Source organism: Festucalex cinctus, chromosome 9 (assembly GCF_051991245.1).
Source record: "Festucalex cinctus isolate MCC-2025b chromosome 9, RoL_Fcin_1.0, whole genome shotgun sequence".
In the NCBI taxonomy this organism is placed as follows: domain Eukaryota; kingdom Metazoa; phylum Chordata; class Actinopteri; order Syngnathiformes; family Syngnathidae; genus Festucalex; species Festucalex cinctus.
In genome coordinates this window covers 1,341,854-1,366,407 of record NC_135419.1, presented here as the reverse complement: position 1 = coordinate 1,366,407, position 24,554 = coordinate 1,341,854, and the positions used below count along the sequence as shown (strand labels likewise).

Genomic DNA, 24,554 nt, shown 5'->3' with positions numbered 1-24,554 from the left:
ATGACGTTCTTAAGTCGTTTTTGCATAACAGAAAATCCACGTTACTGTGGAAACATCTGATTTGCTTTAAGCGACATGGCGTGGGGTTCATGACTGGTGAGGCACTGACTTCTCAACCCAAAATAAATAGAAGATTAGACTACATTTTGACATTTATTGAATCTTATGTTTCGAATAAGGTCAAAATAGTTTTTTGTTTTTTTTTTAATACTGTAAATATTTTCATAGCTTTCTTCAATCAATTCCCACACTGTTCAACACAAGTTGTGTTCTCCCTTTTATTTTATTTTTTTTATTTTTTATTCTTCAGGTGCAGTGGAAGGGACAACAGGGGGAAGCACTGCCTCAATTTCTTACCCTGGCCACACGTCTCTTGTTTCCTGTGAATCGGATTTGAAAGAAACTCGCTTTGGTTATTTCAGATCAAAGGTTGTAATGTCAAATTCATCCAGATCTTATCTCAACAGCACATTCTATTTCATTTAACAAGTGCAATCCTATTAACTGTGTCCAGTTGATCTCCAGCAAATCTCATCATATCCGTTTTTTTAATTAGTTGTGCTTACGTAGAATCTTTGGTCGTATTCACAGATGAAGCTTTCGAGGAGCTTTTTTTTTTTTTTTTTGCTGTGAAGAGTTCAGACAGCTGCCATTAACTTTTTAATTGTTACGTTACATTTTAAAGCATTATTCTCACAGTCAAAACCATAACTATCCAAAATGTTAAGTGTAAGAATCACATCTAACTATCCGCAGTCAATGAATATATAGAATGCAAAAAAAAAAAAAAAAAAAAACTGCAGCAGTTTTCAGTTCTTTACTAATCTTGGCACATACTTTAGTTCACTTTTAGACTCATCATGTGATCCATTTTTAGTATTTGAGAGGTTCTGAAAAGCTCAACATTTCTGACTTACTCAAGGTTTTCTCCCGTAACTTCAGTGCAGAATACATCAACGCTCACATCTGATCTTACATCTTCATAAATTATTCAAAATACGCTTGCTGTGCGTCAGCAGTGATTTAACAGCTTGTGTCTCACACTAACTCATCAGCAAGAGTGACACAAGCCACACGCACATGCAGCCCGCCCACAACGTGTACGGCGCAGCTCTGCTTATAACACTCCGGCGCACTCGGGAGCGTGCACTCGCCGTGCCTGAACGCCCACACACATACGTTGAGCTTAAACCTTGATGACTGGGGCTTTTCCTATCTGATTAGAAGTGCAGTGTCTGCAACTCTTCCGCAGTCCTTCTGAGAATCACTTCTGCTGCTCTTCTCCGCTGTCTCGGTGCATCTGTTCATTTCTTCTATAGAAAGAAAGAAAAAAAAAAGTGAAAAAGTAACATTTTAAGATGCTCTGCCGTCTCTTCAAAACGAGGCTCATAAATTTGAAAAAAGCAGCTGTCAGTTGCAAAAAGTTGTGCCTTGAACAATGTTGAAGTCTACTGGTGGTTTTGCTCTAAGCAGCACATGTTGAGTGGAAATCAGAAAGATGCTTTTCTGGAGGACAATAAATGGAGAATTCCACAGAGAACGGCATTATTCTAAACGAGGACGGAGCATTTAACGAAAAACTACGAATCTCTGCCAACAAACACAAGCCCACTGACTGATCACTTTGTTTGCATCACTTCTTGCCTTGTCAACTGCGAACGTCAACGTCTTTATACTTTTTGACCAGCACTTGGTTTGCTATTGATCATTTGTTTTTTATGCAAGCAAGAGAGAAGAAGAATGAATAATTCTGCGATATCACCATATCAGGTTCATGCTCGATTTCATAGCAGGGCTAATCATGGAGCACATTTTTATCTCTCTGAAAACAAGATAAATAGTTTCATTTGTCACCCCTGGCCAGTGACCCATCAGCGGGTAAAACAAAGCTTGTTATTGCCACCTACAGGTCTGGAGTGGAGTTTGATGTCCTTTCCACAGAAACGTCCCGCTGTTTACAAAACAAACACAAAATGACAAAATACAGGCTGGCTGGGTGGGGGTGTTAGGACAAAATCACCACCACACGTTAAGAGAAGCCCAGATCTGTAAATTGAGAAGTAGTTTGTTTGTTTAAATCCTGTATTTAAAAAGTGCATTTTCCTGAGTGAAACTGGTAGACTGGGCCTTTAACATTAGGACATATTTTCTTGAAACAGAAGATTTGGTTCCAACCTTCAATGCAATGTCAAGCAGGGAGGCAACAGGTCTCATTTTTATAGTCTTTGTTATGACCCAGCCAGGGATTGAACCACAGCCTCCCAGTTTCAAGGTAGACACTCTACCACTAGGCCGCTAAGTTGGTACTATATTTTCGTGATATGAAATTATGAATAGTTTAGTTCAGATTCAGCGGCTGCCAATAATGTGAAATGTGCTTGAAAACAAAAACACATGTGTTCAAACTTTGATTGGCATGTTTTTCCCTAATTTAAAATAAGGGTAGGGGGAGTCTTGCTCTTCTGGTGGTCATTTCGTGCAAACTATTATCGAGCTTGGTATGAGAATTTTTTATTTATTTTATTTTTTTTAGCTGTAATGTCTTATTAAGAAAAAGTTAGCTACGTATTCGTCCTTCATTTGAGTTGAGGTCAAATATATAATGCAAACATTTTTCTTGTTGGGCAGAAAAAAATGAGAAAACATTTCTTTAATTATTAAATTATTTTTCTAAACGTTTTGTTTTGTTTTTTCTTAATTTTTTATTTTTTTTTTTGCAGTTCAGTACAGTACAAGCTTAAACAGATACACTGTTGCATTCGGCCACAGAACACTTTGAAATCTTGCCATGTGATGTGGTGGGATATTCAAACCTGTACTATACAAACCCATAAATGCTGGACAGTGTACATGATCTTGTGCAAATATTGTTACTTCTACCCAAGTAAAAAGTCAATCTAAGGTGGAAATATCTACAGTATCCCAAAAATGAAACTGATGACATTCAATATGTGTATAAAACTGAAATGGGCTGATTGTTAATTGCAAAACACCTAATAAATAAATAAATAAATAAATAAATAACTTGAGAAAACCTGAGACGGTAGTTTGAGGTGTTCCTCCCCGCCAAGCACTTTTAAATTTGATTATTCGTCACATTAATTGCATCAAAGATGTGCATTTGTGGGCAAACAAATTTGGCTTGTAAATGAGAGCATACATTATTAAACATTTGTACTGTCAATTACAGGCACATCATTAAATACCAATGATAATTTGTGCAGCACTTCACAAAACAAAGAGCATGTGACAGTGGGAGTGCTATTAATGGAGCAATGAGAAAGCAATGATTGGATCTGTGCAAACAGATAAATCACCTGTGCGCCTTAGTTAAATTTCCCATCTGGTGACAATGTGCTGCTATCTAGATTGGGGGGGGGGCACGTTAAGCAATATGACAGTTCCGTCCTGTATTTTGCGGTGTGAGGTTGTGAGTAAGCGGACGGTTAAGGTGACCACACAAAAAAGAGGTTTTCAGATCCACGAACTGTAAAGGAAGACTTCAGAGACTCTGGCATAAACAAACAACACCCACACTTGGAGCCGCATCTCAGCTGCCAGGTGCCACTTCAATGTAATTACATTTTATTTATAGAGGAAAAAAAAAATCACAGTTGCAGATTTCACAGTGCTTTTTTCTTTTCCTGTGAAAGAAAAAAACCCAAAACATTTTACCAACAATTATTGTGCCTTCACCTTGCTAATGGATATATTATTTAATAAATGCAACTGAAGTGCTTCAAAGCAAGCTTAAAACAGTCATTTGTCATTGGAATAGTTCAATTAATTTCACCTTGGCTTTGAGTATTTTCTTTGAAATATTTGTTTTTTCTTGTACTGGGCCCTAGTTATGAAAATATGTTTATTCACTCTGACAAATCCACAAACGCACACAGACAATATTATTAAAAAAAAAAAAAAATGTTAAAGAATTACAAATCTGAGAAGGTCACCAGATGAATTGAATGGTCATCGTTGAAACACTTTTCGTGTACATTCGTAAAACCATATACCTCATGTGCTACAATTACCACTATGTATGTTTGATTCCACTTTTTTTTTTCTCTTTTTTTTTTTCAGATTGATACCAGTGATTGCCTACTCGGCTGTTGTGTAATCACTGGTACAGATACGAAGAAACGATCCCACTAGTACTTTTCATACATTTAAATTTCCTCACAAAACCAGTTTTGATTTGATTTTAATTTTAGTGTTCCCTACTTTTAACAGGTGATATGTTCCACGCCCACCAGCGATAGGTGAATTTCAGCCAAGTAGAGGTCATTTTTTAAAAAGTGTTTTTTTTGTTTTGTTTTTGTTTTTTCAATAACCGCTAATAATGTCAGTCACCTTAATGAGCTTTTGCCGTTGTAAACAAACCTCATTGAAGTTAATTGCCTTCAATTAACTTGTTTTTCTACTTCTCCTGCATTTCACGTGCAAGGAGGAGGCGGGGTTTGGGGAGGCGGAGTATCTGGGATTTGTTCTAAAAATAGCTCACCAGTGATGGGACACTGACTCGCTGAGAAGAATTAAAAGAAGAAAAATGTCAACATTTTCTTTAAACTTAAGGTCCACATTTCTTTATAAATATTCTATATTTTGTTAAAAATGTAATGATTGTGTTGGATGAAAGAACGAGCTGGTTTTATTGATTTAAATATTCCCCCCCAAAAAAAGGGCAAAAATAGCAGCATAAATTGACCCAAATTAAAATTTACAATCGAGTGAATCCGCAAAGTAGTGAGGGACTGCTGTATATCACAATATAACATTTGTACTTAAAATTCTATGTAATTAATGACAATGACAATGCTAATTAATGCAGAAAATATAGTATAATATAAATTGAATATGAATGGGACAAACCCTAAACAAAAACAATGCTCAACAAAAATTAAACACTGATGAAACTGGTTTGCTTGGTTACATCTTTGATACACTAATTGTATCACTAATTGTATCACAAATACAGAAAATGTAGCATAAAATCACCAACAAAGCCGGTGTTTACTAAGACGGTTCACTGCCTGTCGTAATGATGAGAGCACACGACACTCATTGTTTTGTTAGTATTATATTTAAGTGCATTATTCTATTAATTTTCCCTTGTAACGTTACCTATACACATGCACGCGTAGCTACACAAAATTGCACTTCCATTTTCTTTCTCTGCTGGGTGCTGTCAGTGAGCAGGTGTGCTGCAATTTCTTTATTAATGACAGGCATGAGGAAGGCCTGTGGGAGCGTGTGTGCGTGTGTTTGTAACTGACAAATGTGGTGAAAATGTGTGGTCGTAAGCCCCAGTGACATTGTGACAAATGGGGCCGAGAAAAGAAGTTTACATACAGTACAACAACACGCACGCGCACAGATTGGGAACGTTTTAAAGCTACGGTTGTGTGGCGAGGAGGGTTATGACTGGTAGATGTCAAATTATTCCAACCGCAAAATATTTGGCGGAGCAGATCCAAATGTATTAATTGAGTTACTGTCATTCTACTTCCAATTCACAATTTCAACTGCTGCCTCTCCAGTGTATTTCTTTCTTTTTATTTTCATTTTGTCTCACTGATGAGAAGCCTGAACATTAGGGCATGATTATTTTTTTAATGTAATTTTTTTTTAGTTATATATCACGCAAAAGTCACCAAAGTAAAATAACAAGACATAGCTCCAACTGTGTGCACATTAATTGGGAGTGAAGCCAAATGTGCTACTTTTAGTGGTTACAAAGGTATCATTAAATAAATAAATAAATAAATAAAAACTGCTCAATCTGTCAAAAGCACTGTTAAACCTTCATTGGGCAGATTTGCCTGTACAAAATTAATATTAAGTTTGATTGATATTGTCAGAAAGATATTTAAACAATATCTTTAGAGGGTTGTAGAGCTGAACCACATAACGCTGATTAAATGTTAACACGTTTTTATAACACATATTTTTGTCATGCAGAATTAATATAATGCTATTATCCAATTTGGAAAAGTGTGTTTCGCGTCCCAGGGCAATGGAGCTCATTTCCATCCATTTATTTATTTATTTATTTTTTCCCTTGGTCACTTCATACACTGTTTCTCTGTTCCTTTATCCTCGTCTGCTTTTTAGGATTTGTCTTTCTGTTAGTAAGCCTACACACTTCTGTGTCAGGACCCAACCTAAAATGAACAACCACCCACATTTCTAGGATAGACATTGTGACTGGAAGTTTGCCCATAAATTGCCTGTGAGCTGTCACCACAGAATGGAAAGAACCATCTTCTGCCGTACCAGTTAGCTAGCTACTGATAGCTAGCGATAAGCTAACATGGGAGAGAGAGTTCATCTCTCCGGTCCAACATCCAAATTTGCTAACTACCTTTCGTGTTGGGACGGCATCAGAGACCAACAGCGAAATAGTGATGTTTATATCCAGCCTAGATGAGCTTTATTGACGGATTGCTTAGCAGTTTAAAAGAATGCTAATTAGCCTGCTAAGCGTTCCCATACAGGCGCAAACGTTACTGGGTGTCTTTTCTTGAAGTGCGCCCTCTACGTTCTACTTGTATACATCACACGCGTTGCTTTTCTCGCATTCTCGTGAGACTGCGACGGTGCGAGTGCAGCAGTTCGAACAGTTTTTTAACTGGGTGAGTTGGTTCCTTCGTGACTAAGTGATCGATATATTAATATAACTTTAAACTTAAAAGTTGACGCTCTTGCGGGCCTTTAGATTTTTGTATCAAAGATTCAGTATGGGATCTGCACTTTTACTTGGTCTTTCAGCATTAATCATGCATGACGTTTCAAGGCAGCGTTTTTGACGGAACTTAGCAAAGCACATGCAGGGTATTTCTGCTTTTATGCTGTCATGTACTGGATATGATTTCAACTTCCTTGTTTGAATGAGGACCTCAAGTGAATAGAAAGTCATCTGATTTGATGTTTTCTGGGGCCTTTGCATGTTTTGGGGAACATGTGGGTGGCTCTGGAATTTATTCCCGGGTTGAAATGGGAGTTCATTGTATCCGGTTACATTGGCACATACTGTACATATTATGCTTTCCTCATTGCCATGTGCTGCATTTTTTATTTTTATTTTTAAGGGTAGAGTAATATTGTATTGTTTTGACAACGATCTTCCAAATTCAATTTTAGTGGGTTTGATTTTGAGGGATTACATTGGAAAAAAAAAGTGTTTATATGAACAAAATATTTCTGAAACTACATTGCTCATCCCTTCCCTATTCGACAGTGACAAGGCGGGGTCAGGTAGGACTCAGACGCAGGCGTAAGGTAGGCCACCAAGGCAGCAGGTTTATTTCCGGCCAACAGTGGTCTCCTCTCAAACTGAGAGGAGAACAGGGAGGGGAAAAAATGGAGAACAAAAGGCGCTCCACTAGGGAGGAAAAAACAGGCAAAGGGTACTGGGGACAACAGAAAGCGCTCCGCTAGGGAGGAAAAAGGGCACAAGGCAAAAGGGGTAACGAAAGGCGCTCCAAAAGGGAGGAAAAGGCACAAAAACAAGGCAACAACGCTAGGCAACAGGAACAAGGACATGAGGACTGTGGACGCTTCCATGCACTGACGGTGACACTTCGGCACAGAGGGGAGAATGCAGCTGGCTTTTATTGTGTGGGTTGATTGGTGGCAGGTGGTGATAATCATGGGCGGGGACCGGTAATGAGTGAGCGGCAGGAAGGGCAAGTGACCTGGGGTGAGAGGAGAGTTAGGGTTTTCACAGTAAGACAGGAAACATGGACAACAAAACAAAAGCATGGGACGTCACGCCGGTGGCGGCGTGACAGTACCCCCCCCTCAACGGCCGGCTCTTGACGGCCCAGGAATGTCAGGGTGTTCAGCGTAAAAATCATCAATCAAGGATGGGTCAACAATGAACCGGGAGGGGACCCATTGTCTCTCCTCCGGGCCGTATCCCTCCCAGTCCACTAGGTACTGTCTTCCGCGGCCCCGATTACGAACATCTAAGAGTTTCCTGACCTTGTAAACGGGGCCGCCTTCAACCATCTCTGGGGGGGGTGGGTCGGGTTCGGAGGGCACAAGTGGGCTTTCGTGGACCGGCTTGACTTGACTGACGTGGAATGTCGGATGAACTCTGAGGGATCTTGGCAGGCGGAGTCGAACGGCGGCGGGACCTATGGACTTGGTTACTGGGAAAGGCCCCACAAATCGCGGGGCCAGTTTCGGACATGGTACCTTGAGTCTGAGGTGTTTTGCTGATAGCCAAACTCGCTGGCCTGGGCGGTATTCAGGTGCCGGTCTCCTTTTCCGGTCGGCGGCCCTCTTCACCCGGTCTCCCTGGCGTTGAAGCGCCGTCCGGGCCGCCGACCAGACCTTGTGGCACCGACGGACCATGGCTTTGACCGAGGGGACCGTTACCTCCTCTTCCAGTTCGGCGAAGAATGGGGGATCGTAGCCATGGACACACTTGAACGGGGTGAGACCTGTGGCAGAAGTGGGTAAAGAGTTATGTGCGAGCTCAACCCAAACCAGGTAAGTGCTCCAGGTAGTCGGGTTCTGGGAGACGAGGCATCGGAGGCCCGTTTCGAGTTGCTGGTTTAATCTTTCCGCCTGTCCATTGGCCTCCGGGTGGTAACCTGACGTCAGGTTGGCCTTGGCTCCTAGGGCTTTGCAGAATTGCGTCCAGAAACGGGAGATGAACTGTGGTCCACGGTCGGAGACGATGTGTAGCGGGAATCCATAAAACCGGAATATGTGGTGGATCATGATGTCTGCGGTAGTTTTGGCGGATGGGAGCTTGGATAGTGGAATGAAGCGAACCATTTTGGAGAATCTGTCAACAACTGTGAGGATTGTGGTTTTACCATGGGATGGGGGCAGTCCAGTCACAAAGTCCAATGATATTTCTGCCCATGGTCTGGATGGGATCGGTAACGGTTGGAGAAGGCCCATCCGAGACTGATTTGAAGTCTTATTGCGGGCACAAGTCGGACAGGCAGTGACGTATTCCTTTATCGTGGTCTCCATTGCCGGCCACCAGAATCTCCGGGCAACAGCATACATGGTCCTGCGGACACCAGGATGACAAAATAGCCGTGATGTGTGAGCCCAGTGTATTACCTGGGACCTTAGCTCTTCCGGCACGAAGAGTCGACGTGGTGGACATGACGTGGGGGGAGTGATGTTACGCAGCGCCTCTTTGACATCGTCCTCAATTTGCCATCTCATGGCCCCGACTATGCAGTCCCGGGGCAGAATGGTCTCAGGCTCGGCTTCCAATGGCTCGGACTCGTGAACTCTTGACAAGGCGTCAGCCTTGACGTTTTTGCTGCCTGGTCTGTACGTAAGAGAGAATACGAAGCGGTTAAAAAACAAAGACCATCTGGCCTGTCGAGGGTTGAGTCTTTTAGCTTGACGTAAGTATTCTAGGTTTCGGTGGTCGGTCCAGATCACGAAAGGAAGTTCGGCGCCCTCCAACCAGTGTCTCCACTCTTCAAGAGCCACTTTTACCGCGAGAAGCTCCCGATCTCCTACCGAGTAATTGCGTTCTGCCTTGGATAGTTTCCGTGAGAGGAATGCGCAGGGATGTGTTTTTCCGTCCTCCTGGCAGCGCTGGGACAATACTGCCCCAATCCCTATGCTCGAGGCGTCCACCTCGACCACGAACTGGCGTTTGGGGTCAGGAACTTTGAGGATTGGGGCGTTGGTGAAGCGAAGTTTCAAGTCTTTGAATGCCTTTTCGGCTTCCGGGGTCCAAAAGAAACGAACTTGTGGGGAGGTCAAGGCGTGTAGGGGAGCGGCAATGGTGCTGAAGTTTCTAATGAATCGACGGTAAAAATTGGCGAATCCGAGGAATTGCTGGACTTTTTTCCGTGAATCCGGCGTGGGCCAATCTCGCACGGCACTGACCTTGTCTGCCTCCATCTCTACTTTTCCCGGTGACACGACGAATCCCAGGAAGGAGATAGTGTTGACGTGAAACAGGCTTTTTTCCGCTTTCACGTACAATTGATGATCCAGGAGGCGCTGCAGAACTCGGCTTACATGGTCTCGATGGCTCGTTAGGTCAGGAGAGTATATTAGTATGTCGTCCAAGTAAACGTATACGAAGTGATCAATAAAGTCCTTTAGTACCTCATTAATCATGGCCTGAAAAACTGCTGGGGCATTGGTGAGTCCGAAAGGCATGACGAGGTACTCGTAATGTCCCCGGGGCGTGTTAAAACCAGTCTTCCACTCATCTCCCTCGCGGATCCGGATGAGGTGATAGGCGTTGCGGAGATCGAGCTTTGTGAAGATTCTAGCTTGTTGCAACTGGTCAAACACAGAGGACATCAATGGCAATGGGTACCGGTTCTTGACCGTGATGTCATTCAAGGGGCTGTAGTCAATGCATGGGCGTAGGGATCCATCCTTCTTGCTCACAAAGAAGAAGCCTGCTCCTGCAGGCGAGGAAGACGGTCGGATGAGGCCGGCTTTCAAGGATTCGTCAATGTAACTGTTCATGGCTTGGCGTTCGGGTCCAGAGACCGAGTACAGTCTCCCCTTGGGAATGGTTGAGCCGGGAATCAGATCGATCGGGCAATCATATGGGCGGTGTGGAGGGAGAGTCATGGCTTTGGTCTTGCTGAAGACCTCCCGCAGAGGGTGGTAGCAGGAGGGAACAGTGTGCAAGTTCGGGTACTCTTCTTGAGCTGGTGGAACGAGAGTCACCTGGTGAACCTGGGCTGTGGAGTTTCGGGGTGCGGGTTGTTCCAACCTGTGGGAGCTGCAGTCTTTTCCCCACTCCAGCACAACTCCAGTGTTCCAGTCGATTCTGGGGCCATGTAGACACAGCCAAGGGTGTCCCAGAACCAAAGTGGGGGAAGCGGCGTGGAAAACATGGAAACGGAGAGTCTCGAAGTGAGGTCCGATTCGGACTTCCAGAGGTTCAGTGATGTGGGTGATTTGGAAGAGCTCCTTGCCATTCAGCGCTCGAGCCTGGATGGTCAAAGAAAGGGGTTCGGTGGCGGCTCGTATATGCTTTACGAGCTCCCAGTCCATGAGACTTTCGTCTGATCCGGAGTCGATGAGGGCTGGCAGATCTAGGGAGACATTGTGGTGGGTTATCTGGATTTGCGTAAGTCTGTGACTCTTGGCGGGTCGGGGTGCCGGAGGCCTCACCGGGGAGTGGCCCTTTGTGGAGCAGGATTCCACCAAGTGTCCAAGACCTCCACAATAGTAGCAGCGGCCCTCTCGGCGTCGGCGCTGCCTCTCCTCCGGCGAAAGCCGAGCCCTTCCCAGTTGCATGGGTTCGTCGCTAGCGAGGTCCACCTCTCCCGGTTCCGGTCGGGAAGGAGCGATGAATCGCGGCCTTCCGGCCTCCGGTGTCCGCGTCCAGGGGGTGGGTTCCTCCCTCCTTCGCGGTCCGCCGGTCTTGGCCAGCTCCTGGCGACGATGATCGGTCCGGATAGCGAGGGAAATCAAGGCGTCCAAGTCCGCGGGGAGATCGACGGGAACCAGAAGCTCTTGAATAGCTGGTGAGAGTCCTTTCAAAAAATGGTCGTGGAGTGCGATGGCATTCCAGCCACTGTCCGTTGCCAACGTTCGAAAACGAATTGCATAGTCGCTGACAGATTCCTTGCCTTGCTGCAGTCGACTCAGTGCTCGTGCCTTCTCTCGGTCATGGTTTTCTGGATCAAAAACTCGGCGCAAAGCGATTTGAAAGTCCTGTACGCTTTGGCAGACCGAGGAACCCCTGGCCCATTCCGCGGTCGCCCAGGTTTTGGCCCGACCCGCCAGGTGAGATACCATGAAGGCCACTCGGGATCGGGCTGTGGGAAATGCCTGTGGTAACTGTTCAAAATGTATGTCGCATTCTGTGAGAAAAGTCTGACAGCGTCCGGGTTCACCGGAGTATCGTTCCGGGGAGGCCAGTCTCAATCCTACCCCGGTGAAAGGCGTGGTCGGTACAGAGAACTCAGGGGGAGGAATTTGTCCGGTGGAAGCTGGCGCTCGACGCCGTGAAAGGCTTACCAGCTCGTGGACCTGGCTGGTCAATTCCTCCATCCGGGACAGCATGGTCTGTTGGATCTGGTCCTGGGTGTTGAGCCGGGCCTCCTGGCTCTGCAGTGCGGCCTCGATCCTGCCTGCTGGGTCCATGCTGGCCGAAGTGTACTGACAAGGCGGGGTCAGGTAGGACTCAGACGCAGGCGTAAGGTAGGCCACCAAGGCAGCAGGTTTATTTCCGGCCAACAGTGGTCTCCTCTCAAACTGAGAGGAGAACAGGGAGGGGAAAAAATGGAGAACAAAAGGCGCTCCACTAGGGAGGAAAAAACAGGCAAAGGGTACTGGGGACAACAGAAAGCGCTCCGCTAGGGAGGAAAAAGGGCACAAGGCAAAAGGGGTAACGAAAGGCGCTCCAAAAGGGAGGAAAAGGCACAAAAACAAGGCAACAACGCTAGGCAACAGGAACAAGGACATGAGGACTGTGGACGCTTCCATGCACTGACGGTGACACTTCGGCACAGAGGGGAGAATGCAGCTGGCTTTTATTGTGTGGGTTGATTGGTGGCAGGTGGTGATAATCATGGGCGGGGACCGGTAATGAGTGAGCGGCAGGAAGGGCAAGTGACCTGGGGTGAGAGGAGAGTTAGGGTTTTCACAGTAAGACAGGAAACATGGACAACAAAACAAAAGCATGGGACGTCACGCCGGTGGCGGCGTGACAGACAGGCTGGTTGAATATCTCAGAAACTTTAATATGATTGAATTTTGGGTTCGCTATCTGAAAAATGGACAGAATGACGGATGAAGGAGTTGTTGGCTACACTTTTTAATTACGAGGCTCCTGTCTGTTATGTCAGCCGCTGAGCGAGGGCAGGGCTCGGCTCCTCACAGTCACTTCAGTTCGAGAGGTGATGAAGTGACAGATTTTGCTCGAGTCAACAATGTGATGCTCTCTGAGTTTTGGTGCTAAAAATAACTCGCGTATTAAGATGTGAAGGAGATATATTTCCAGAAGCTTTTATTTGTAGTGCAGACTTAAACAAATGGTGGGAATATTTCAATTTTGCAAGTTTGAGGGGTGAGCTAAGATTCTGATTCCAATATTGTCTTTTTATGACCCAGCCCGGGATTTGAACCCACAACCTCCAAGTCTGAGGGTAGGCACTCGACCACTAGAATTTGGATATCAGGATATTGGAAAGATGAAAAATGAGCTTTAGTAAATATAACAAAACCAAACTTGCACTTTTGTCTGATTGTTTTCATACTTGTATTTTTTCCATTTATCTTATTTTTAGATGATTCAAAATCTTAAAATAAGAAAATTCATCTTATGAAGCCCCAGTTCAGGGCCTTTAAACTGCTTGATCAAATATGCTAATTAAGTAAAAAGTATCTAAATATAAGCACAATGATCTCATTTGATAATGTCATTTTAAGTAAAAAATAATTGTCAAAGCAAAATGAGAAAATTTAGGTTAAATTTAGGAAATTATATCTTATTTAAGATGTCGGTTTTTGCAGTGCAAACATTTTTACCTGGTTAAATAAAGGTTAAAAAAAAAAAAGATGCAAACCAGCGCATAAATCATTGTCTGTGTAACACAGGAGAAATAAGAGACGGTGGGGAAAACGTTTCCTCTCCTGTATTTATTTTTGAAATTCCCAAAAAATAATAAGAATAATAATTGCATCTGTTATCATTTCAACAATGCAATTTTGGAGTTCCTGAATGTTCTAAGTGCTGAGTTGGAGCCAATCACAAGTAGGAGTCACTCCATGTGGTAACAATCGGTGCTGGCCTCCCAGAGGTGGTTTTGGGCCTGCAGTCCCAAGCTTTCGAGTTGTTGCACAGAATCGGCACATACTGGATATACACAGTCTGGAGGAGTTAAATGCAACAACAACAACAACAACAACAAAGGCTTTTATCCAGTTGCTGGCCAAAATTATTGGAGCGATATATTTGTTTTCAGTAACTCAGTAATTAGTTTTTTTTGTGTGTGTTTAAACTCATGCTTAGTTGCTTGAAGCTGTTATAGATGATTCAGTCTCCTTTCAAGAGTGGATCAGAGACATCATGATCACAGCATGCGTGACGTCACACACGTCTGCTACAAGCTAAGTTTGAACGTTAACAAGCAGCTGTAGTGTCCGTGGACGAGTAACATACATTTAAAAAAAAAAAAAAGAAGAAGAAGAATCGCTCCATTTTGTCCCATTTAGATCCACTTGACTTCCAAGCGCTCTCGTTTCTCTCCACATCTCACATGCACCTTCATCTCCGTAAATCAGGCCCTGAATTTGAACGTTAAGTGCTGGTGTCGCTTCTCGTTTCAGTTTACAGAGTTGTATGCTGATAATCGCAAACGGAATACTTGAAGCCGTTCTATCACATACTAGACAAGTTGTCAGTATTTTGTGGATGAGCTATTATGTATGGATAATTCAAACGTAGCACGTTTTAATATGTGGTTATTTTTAGCGCAGGATTGCTTAGATTGCATCATGTAGGAACATCCATATCCAGATTGAGTTGCAGGGGATTATTTACCAGGTCATGCTAAAAACCCTACCCACACATTCAAACACAGCTGTGGCCGTCCAAGCATTCTTACGCATAGCCATGACTGGAAAAAAATAATAAAAATACACCCACTCATGCATAAGCACACGAAGAAGCACTGGTGAATGAAATACTATTTGATTCTACTTTTGTATAATAGCCTGCAGATACAGACGGTCTACTCACTACTAGCGATGTCAGAAGTGTATTTGTATCTTGCCTGTGTGTATCTGACCCATGTCGAGGGAACAAACAGCATTCGTTCCGTAGATCCAAATGTTCATCCCGGGGTTGTCAACACCTTCAATTCTTGTCAGCTCATTAATTCATAATGGTCAACTCTGGCTGACCTCTATTAATTCTCCTATTTTGAAACACGCACACATCCATAAACCCCCTTGCACGCACAAAATCTCTCTCGCATGGCTTGCAAGCTCACACATACACATCTGACAATGCATAAAGATTTATACATTTGCAAAAGCGCCATTAGAAAACAGTGGCCCGTCCTAAAGAGAACTCCCTCTGGATCCTCAGCGTTATGAAACCTCCAGTCTGACAAACCAACAGTGACAAATGACTTCAGGATATCCAATCATAAATAGAAATAATAATAAATACAATTCTCTGAAGATTTGGTTCAATATAATGGAACAGGACGGGAACCAGCATAATCTTCATTCCTTTCTCCACAAATAACGGGGAAAAAAAGAAAGATGAACATCACATAAACGACACACTGACGTGCGTGAGCGCGCACAGTGCAATCCTTTGACAGAAATGGTGACGGTGACAGAATTAAATGGAGCCGGACTAATCACAAACAAGAGAAATAGCTGGATGTAACACAAAGGACAGGTACCGAGCCGAGGAGATTCCAACGTCGCATGTGACATGAATGAATTGAACATAAAAGCTGGGCAAGAATTGATAATAGTATGACAACAGATACTTCAAAATCGCACATTAGAAACTAATGAAATCAATTAAATGAACATAAAAAAAAACAAATCCCAGGAGCGCAACTAAAAATGAAACTTTGTGTAAATAGAACTTGACGGAGTAACATTTGCGGCAGCGTTCAGTGATTCCAAGATTGAATGACTGCTATTAAAGTGTGCGTGTATGAGTGCGTGCTTGACTATGCTAAATCTCCCCCTGACTTAATGCTTATTGCTAAATCTATAAATGTAGCCAATTAAGTATGGGGCTTTAAATTTCTTCCACGGTCTCAAACAAATGAACTCTTTAAATCACTGGCAGTGACTTAACTGCGCATACATTCAACTGAATGGAGTACTAACAGAATATACATACGGAATTACAATGACATTGAACAGCACTACTACTGCAATGTGAGACATTTTTGGGGTATCGGTAAATCTTAATTTGTTTACAAATGACAGCACTATTGGTAAAACACTAATCACTATTTAACGGTATTAATAATGTGTTTTAATATGGTGAGCAGTTTTCTGAAAGCAGCTCATTCTGCTTTTTCAAATGGAGGCATGCAAATGTCACCCACGATGGCATCAGTCAAATGAATTATTCCGTCTCTCATTGTCAAGATAAAGTCCATAAATTTCATTTGAAAACTTCTCTCGTTCTCCGCGTCAATGTCACCCATTTGATCGGTGCGTTTTCTTTCATTTCAATGATCCGTTTTTACCTAAACTGACTCGCGTAACGAGATCCAATGCGCCGACATTTGGTTACTCATCAATCATCCAACATTTGTAAGGAAATACAGACAGCTGCTTTGCATTGTGCCCCCCCCCCCCCCCTTGTGAAAGCATTTCGGCTGCGGCCGCTAAACAAAGAGGATGGAAACAATAAAGGATATGAAGCTGATGAGGTGTTTTGGGGGCGGATGACTGTTCGGTGGCTTTATCTCTTCCGGACAGGACAGCTTTAATTCAAGGCCTCGCAGCAAGTACCTGCGGCCTGCGCTTTAAACGGAAAACATCCATCTTAGCCTGAGACTAAGAAAAACGTGTACGTCACAGCAGCCTGAGAATGTGAAGGGCGAAAATAAAATACGGAAGAAAATTCCATGCTGACCTCTACATCACACCTGCGACTGGAACTTGTTTTCTGATTCATTGCGGCTGACCAAATCTCACCCTAACGTTGTTGCTATACATTGTGCTTTGCCCACGCTCTGTTGTGAGAACAAAATGAGCTTTTATTTGGAAGTTTCTCACACGTTTGTTACCGGATCATCAATCCGATATTCTCTCTTTCTGACCTTCCGCAGTTGATGGGTGCATGGACTGGTCGGTGGATCTGAAGGAGTACCATGTTCTGGCCGGAGAGCCAGTAAGGGTGAAATGTGCCTTGTTCTACAGCTATATCCGCACCAACTACACCATGGCCACCAACGCCAAACTGCGCCTCATCTGGTACAAGAACAAAGGGGACGCTGAGGTGAGCTTGCTTTTTGACGTTTTTATTTTCTAGACTTAAAAAAACAAACAAACAAACAAACAAACAAAAAACGTTGCAGGCAGTGGTAGTGAATAAACAATATGTAGATACAGTATTGTCTGATGAAACTTATTAAAATTGGTTCTGAATTGCAGGGGAAACTGTGAAAGGCAACTTTTTGATGAGATGATTGGCTCAAAAGTTCATTGGTTTGCACTAGTGTTAACCCCTGTATTTTTTTCATTTCTTTTTTTCTTTTTTTTGTCAGCAGATTGTGTTGAACAATTTGTATCTAAAACTATTTCACAAATTTTTTTTTTATGAAAAGCAACTTCATACAAACACATTTATTTGCAGTATATAACAAGTGGCTACTAGGGTGCCATGCTACAAGCTAGTACGTTAGCCAGTATTAGTTAGCGGTCGGATACACATTGTTGGAACATATACTAGTATAGCGTATACTATAGTTTTGTTGTTGTTGTTGTTTTTTGTTTTGTTTTTGTTTTTTGCACTCGCTAGCTGCAGATTTGAAAGGGGGTGTGTCACTATGTGTCACATGACAGTGTCACAGTGACAGATTAGCAAAGACAAGATTTTACAAAATTATAAAATTTTCATGTCGTTTTTGTTCATGAACTATAATGTCTATAGATCTAGTTTTTATTAAGTGAAGTGCATTTCCGTCTCGTCTTCATAAGTCGACGAAAATGCATGCTGATTTAGTCCCAGTTATTGTTTATTAATGAAGGTTTTAGTCTAGTCTAGTTTAGTTTTAGTCCGATGAAAAACGCGTGTTGACTAAATTATTTTTGTATAGTTTTCGTTGGCGGAATTAACACTAGTTTGCAGTGTGTATTTATGCATGTGTTTTAGGGTCATTTGCATTGTGCATATTTTTTGTTTTAGTCAATTGGGTTGAGAGAGTGCCAGGGCACAACATGCTTCATTTCATTAGAATGCACATTGTACTTTTTAGATGAACATGACAATAGACGGAACTTAACATTCACTCTGCACCTTGCAGGAGCCCATCATATTCTCGGGCCATCGGCTGAGTAAAGAAGATGATTCCATTTGGTTCAGGTCTGCTGAAATGGAAGATAATGGCTTCTACACCTGTGTGCTAAGGTAACGTGTGCACGTTTAGGTTTGTCCTCCATTTTTTTTTATATTTGTCTTCAACTAGAGTTGTCAATTCCTATTTGATAAACATGGCTGAGGTGTATGTCTGCAAGTTTTTGAATAATATAAAGAGATTATTTTTCAACATAATGAAATGTAATTTTAAAAACAAAATACTGTTTCTCATAAGAATAATATTCATGGAGTAATAACGCCCAACGTAGATTTCCTGTTTAAGCAACTGATTTTGTTTTCCTTGAAAAACATTGTTGAAAAACATCCATTTAAAGTATTATCCATCCATCCATTTTCTTGACCGCTTATTACTCACAAGGGTCGCGGGGAGTGCTGGCGCCTATCTCAGTTGGCTCTGGGCAGTAGGCGGGGGACACCCTAGACTGGTTGCCAGCCAATCGCAGGGCTTAAAGTACTAACATCCTGTGATATGTTTTTGAGGAGTGCATCATCTTGCTAAAATTCTGACTCAAAGCTGCAAGTAAACTAAATTATTAAATAGCCGAAGAGTGTAAACAACACTAGTTGACTATGTTTACATTTGAACTTGTCCTAGTATGGACGTTGGGCTGATTGCCTTCCTTTGCTTTGCCACATAAATCAAAATTCACCACCCTCCATTTCTACTTGATCCTTTATGGTTTCCTTCTCTCCCCCATCCCTCCCTCCACGTACTTTTTCTTCCTTCCACACAGAAGCTGCTCTGCTTTATCTCACTAGCTGCCTCCATCTTCCCATCATCTGCAGATCTTCCCTCCCTTTCTTATCCTTTGCATCTTCCTTCCTGGCCCATCTTCCATCTGGCTCTCCCTGTCTGCACTAAATTCCCTTTCACGCCACCATCGTACTCCTCCACACGCTCCGCCCACCTCCCGTTCCTGCCAGTGCCTGACACCTATCCTCCTTAATAAGCCCCCCTCCCCACCTTCTCGTTCCCTGCTGTCTCAGCATGACAACCTAATTAGGGCTTGGTGACTGTCATTGTCTGAGGCTCTGTTATTAACTCTCTCTCTCTCTCTCTCTCTCTCTCTCTCTCTCTCTCTCTCTCTCTCTCTCTCTCTCTCTCTCTCTCGCTCTCGTACACACACATGCCAACACACAGCAACCAGTAATATCAAAAGGTTCATGCATTGATAGACATATGTTGCAGATAATGGCTAATGTGCTATTATACAAAATCCACTGGTTATATGCTCGCAGGGGGAAGGTGAGTGCACATGGCAGCTGTGGGGGAGAAAAATTTACCGGCCGTTAAGGAGACTCGCAAAATTCCCAATGGCCATTCTGCCCTTGGTTTCGATGCAATTGCCAAATACGCAATAATATTATAAATCGTCACCCTCTTAAAATAATTGCTGATCTTTTTTTTTTTTTTTTCACAATTTATTTTTTGCCTAAATCATCTCCTCATGATGCAAAATGGTTCATTTTTCCGTGTTTCTTGAAAATCAGGGGAAAAAATGACTTAGGCGATTATTTTAAGAAGGCTGCGAAATGAGAAACCAGACAGCTACCAAGTGCATTTAAACTGTCACAAATAATATTTATAACCAAAAAATATCATTGGAGAGGATCTTTCGTCTTTGTCATTTACGATGCTCACATAAAAATAAGGCGAGCGACTTCATGTCAGATGTGGACCGGCTTACTTGTTTTAATCCGGAAATTTATTTTGTTTTTTGTTTTTTTGTAAAAGCACTTTCAGAGCAGTATGTACGAGTGCAACAGTTAGCTTAGACATACATCATGCAGGATCAAAGAAAGTTGCCCAGATGCCTTAGCATCACTGGTGGGTATTATGTGTTTCATTTAAGGTTTGTATTTTTGATAAATATTGATTTTGAACTGCTGTGTTTGTAGCGTAGACATTTGAGCTTGATTGTTGGTGATGTATTTGAAGATAAAGGCAGCTGTGTTTATTGCTTTAGTGGTAATTGTATCATCCTCAACTACAAGAAATGCCGCTGCCTGAGTAGTGTTTTTGTACAATATTTTGCAATGTGATGGTGATTTTATTAAGCACTGGATTAGGTCACATTAGGCCACTGAAGGCCCAGGTCTGAACCGAGGCACTTTTTTTTTTTTTTTTTTAGTTATTTATTTTTTTCCCCGCGGTAGAATAAAGTGTAATTGCACATCCACTACAGAAGGTGGCAGTGGTGCTCTCATTGTCAGAGCATGCCGAAGGAGAATTAACTCATCTGCAGGTGTATTTATCTATTTATAGTTGCAGCGGTGAGTTGTGGGGGCATGAAATATTTTCTTCTTCCCTATGGGTAACAAAAACACCCGATCAGAATAGATCATGTCACATGTAAACGGTTGACCGAAGGTCTTCAGTTGGATCTCATTTGCAATGACAAAAAGTATACTTGCTAATGTATCATGCGTCTTTAATGTATCCGTGTTCTTGTGGTGTGTGTCAGATGTCTATATAGGATAGATAACCCACGTAAATGAAAAGTGCCAGAGTCCAGGTGTTTACAAAAGGACCTATATTTTCATGGTTAATTGATTATCTGCTAACAAATCCTGGCTTTTTCAACTTCAAGTCAGTTTCACAGATATCAGACAATCTAATACGTCGTCATTGCACGTGTTACCCTCAGTCACGTCGCAAAAGTGTGCCCCAGTAGGAAGGTAATCCCTCAATTGTAGTGTATGTTGCTCTGTGAGTATGAGGGCGGAATAGATATCCAACAATCCGAAGACACTATTACAAAGCCAAAGGTGCACAGGTGAACAAGCAGTTAGTTGCAGTCCCTCTCGGGGGACTGGAAAATAACATTTTCTTGAGACCTGAGCTGCAGCGAAAAACAACGTTTACAAGACACAAGGTGAAACACGGTGAATTCTTGCAAGTGGAAGACAAGTGAGAAATGTGGACGATAAAGAGGAAATGAAAATGTGAGAGGGTAATTAGAATAAAGAATTCAAGATGCAAGGTTGTATAGAGAAGGTAGGTTTTTGTAGCGAGGCGGTGGGAGAGGAAGGTGGGGTGAGGTGGGATGAAACATTCAGTTCCTTTAAATGTCTGAGCTCCTCAGTCAGGGGACAAACTGTACTTCTTAGATGAGGTAACACAGTGGAAATTGAGCTTCTCTCATTAACATAGCAAAATGATATCAAAGTCAACAGAGCATACAGCGGAGAATAAATACTCTCTCTCTCAAGAGCAGCATAAAGAGAATGGGCCCAAATCTTATTTGTCCCATCACCTCAAAAGGGCTCCAAGGGCTGTTTTTTTTGGGGGGGGGGATAGGATTAGAAACATACTGACTCTTAATATTGATATTGATGATACAGCCCAAAGTAGTAATGGCTGGCATGCCTACTTCTATTATCTGGGTTCAAATATTATCTTTGTATGGAGTTAGAATCATGCCAAAACCCCGTAAACACAAAAAACCTGATCGACGTACACAAAACCTGATCTTCGTACACAAAGAAGCATATCTTTAATTTCAACAACAACAAAATGTTTTGCGTACGTAAAAAGCAATTCTACATTTACGGATACAACTCACGTGACATCATAATTTGTCCTTAAATGCCACAATAAAGTAGTTGGTAGCTATTGTAAACATGTCTTGTAAATCACTCATCCAGCATTCTGCCACTTGTGCAAAATTACAACTCACAAAAACATTTGGCATGCTGCAGAACATAAGAACAACATCTTGTTGTTCCAGAAGACAAAACTGGATTTCACGATTCAGCAAACTTTCAACGAGTCGATTTTTAAAATGACAATGTATTGAATTAATTCAATTTATTGCTCAAACGCAACTTATGTTGGGTCTTTCGGAGTATTCCACAAAAAGTAGTTCAACTATTTAAGGAAAAAATACAACTACTGTAATCTTCATTAGCTTATACGAGTACAGAACATTGAAGGTTCTTCAGAACATGAGCACAATAAGTGCGCCGGTCGTCTCTCTCGTCTCCCTGATACACTGCATTCTCCTCAACATGTCTAGTTGAGGATTGACATTTGATTTCTGGAGCACCTCAACTTTCTCTGTGCAGACCTTCACACCTTTTGGCGTGTTTCTGTGCTAAAAAAAAAAAAAAAAACACTCCTGCTTTTCTTAAAATTGGCTGTTTTTGTTGCCAACCTTTCCCTTCACAGCAGGTTTTGGAAAGGCATGACTGGGACAGGATGACAGGATTGCTGTTCCTTCCACTTGGTGTCACTTCAGAAATATGTTTTGCCAAAAGCTGTCATGACCTCCGAGTATGGTAGGCCATACGTGATTAAAAAAAAATAAATGAAAGATTATTATTTTGTCATATTCTAGAATATCACAAATGAGATGTTAAATGTCAGCATAGAGCTTCTCAGTTTTACCTTTCACGGACATCAATTCAACGCGGCATGGAACTACCTCTGCAACTCATTTAATGGTGGAGTGTCTCTCATCTTCTGCCACTGCGTTTTTATGCATTGCTATACGAGACATGATATGTCTTGAACGGGCTCTGCTCAATTGGTTACATACACACTGGGAGCACCAGAACTGGACCCCTGCTGCTTCAAGTCAATGAAAACAAAAGAAGTGAAACCGAGTGGCAGGCTTTAAAAATACATCTCTATTGTACTGAAATGATCTGGTAGGCACAAGGCAGAAACACTGAAATTCCATCATAAGTCTCAGAAGTATTGTTTAAAGCGTAAACCAAGTTTTACTCCCAACCCCCATTTTCACATTTTGGTTGATTATTATTCATACATTTATGATGTAGGGCCATCTGTCCATCCAGTTACAAAATGCCACCCTGCAGTTTTAGTTGCCAACATTTAACAACTTAACCTAGTTTTTACCTCACGCCATTATAACAAAATATGCCCCTTTTTAATGGCATCCTGGGTTGAAATAAAGGTGGTCTCTCCAACTGATGATTCACATTTTTTTTTATTGACCTTTCCTTATTGTGAGCACACCGTTAAGAGCTACAATACAAAACAAAATAAAAATACCATTAACAACTCAAATGTTCCATGCATACATTTTACCCCATTTAAAGCCTCTACCACAAATTTGCCTTTTACTTATAACAACAAATAAACCATACAGAAATGCAAATCCTCAGTAAACAAACAGAATCTTGAGCCTTAGCGTAGTGCGTTAGCACCATCTAGTGGGTGAAAATGATAGTTTCACCGCGCAGCAAGTCGCATAAACAAACAACGTGAAATGTAGCGATATTAATCAATGAACCATAAACATGACGAACACAAACCTCGTTCCCTTCTCAATCAGGTGCTAATGAATGAATAGGTCGGTGAATCTTTAACCCAAGTTGTTTTCCTTCTCTCTGAACGACTCCACAAATGGCGGTATGTTGGTTCGTTACGTCATTTCCTCGATTTTGGACACCATTTCCTGTTTACTTCAAAATGAAATCGTCACCTACACCACAACAGCACAATGCAACAAAAGAACTCTGCGGCACACAAAAAATGCAACACCAAAAACAATATTAGGTTCATTTATAGGGTATATCGTATGAATTGCTATGACAACTGTGTGATTGATATTTACATGGCAGAAAAAAAAAATGGACAAAACAATTACGTTAGCGCTGTCCCGGTCTGGTCACCAATAGTTTTGTGCACTGGGAAATTCAAATTTTGCCTTATCCGCAAAATATTTCCATAATATTGGAAGAGCATAAAATGATTCAAATGTCGAAAGTTTAATGATGTTTCTCTTCTGAAATGTCAGTGTCTTTCTCCCTTATAATTTCACGAAGCGGTTTCGCCGTTTAGCTTTTGTCAATGAATTGAAAGGAACAGCTGATTTATGTTTGCCATCTGTTTCTTGGGGACGTGCGCTCCTTTTGTAGCCTTCTTCTATCTCAGCCGTTCCCCTGGGGTCTTTCTAGTAAGCAGAACCACCTGTCTTCCGCCACGCGATAATTACACCTCCATGAAAGCGCGCACAAAAGAAAGGCGCACATCGGCACAGGAGTGCTTCGCGGTGCCAGATGAATGTTTAACCTTTTCTCTTCATCAGATTTCGAAACGATGCAGCGAGCGAGCAGGCACAATGGCGGCGGAAGAGGAGAAGGAGGAGAGAAGAGCGGTCATTTGAAGTGTCTTTGGCAGTCCTCTATGACTTGGCAGCCATTGAGTCAGAACCACTCTCATGCCAGTTTGGGCCACGTGCCAGTTCATGCCAGCTTGAGAGCTTGAGCCATGCTTTTGAGAAAAGGGGGATAAAAAAAAAAAAAAGGTTTAATTGCATTGAAGTTCAGTGTTTTTTTGTTTTTTTTTAGGGTGTTCTGAAATACTGTACAATCTGAGAGAGAGTGATATGGAGGAAGGCTTAAAGACCACCTGCAGTGAGGTCTACTGTTACAGAGACTGTGGCATATATAACGAGGCAATTGATGTGGTTTCCACAATATTCAGAGTCGGCCTTCCTGCGTGTGAGAAAAAGGGTCGCAATCGTTAAAACTT

The 24,554-nt window shown here is 42.3% G+C and overlaps 1 protein-coding gene and 1 long non-coding RNA gene across 6 annotated transcripts in view; one reads left to right on the top strand and one right to left on the bottom strand.

Annotated features, from left to right (window-relative positions):
- Nucleotides 1-24,554, top strand: part of il1rapl2 (interleukin 1 receptor accessory protein-like 2) — a 251,713-nt gene that overhangs the window by 141,638 nt on the left and 85,521 nt on the right. For all 5 annotated transcript variants that reach the window (XR_013285029.1, XM_077532517.1, XM_077532518.1 and 2 more), the window contains exons 3-4: nucleotides 16,779-16,948; nucleotides 17,976-18,079. Coding sequence is in view for 4 of the 5 variants with exons in the window: in XM_077532517.1 (XP_077388643.1) it covers nucleotides 16,779-16,948; nucleotides 17,976-18,079 (274 nt within the window). In the remaining variant the exon portion in view is untranslated. The remainder of the gene's footprint in view (nucleotides 1-16,778; nucleotides 16,949-17,975; nucleotides 18,080-24,554) is intronic.
- Nucleotides 799-23,440, bottom strand: LOC144026040 (uncharacterized). The gene is made up of 2 exons (XR_013285030.1): nucleotides 23,333-23,440; nucleotides 799-1,313 (listed from the first exon to the last, which is right to left on the bottom strand). It is a non-coding gene; the product is annotated as an uncharacterized LOC144026040 (long non-coding RNA).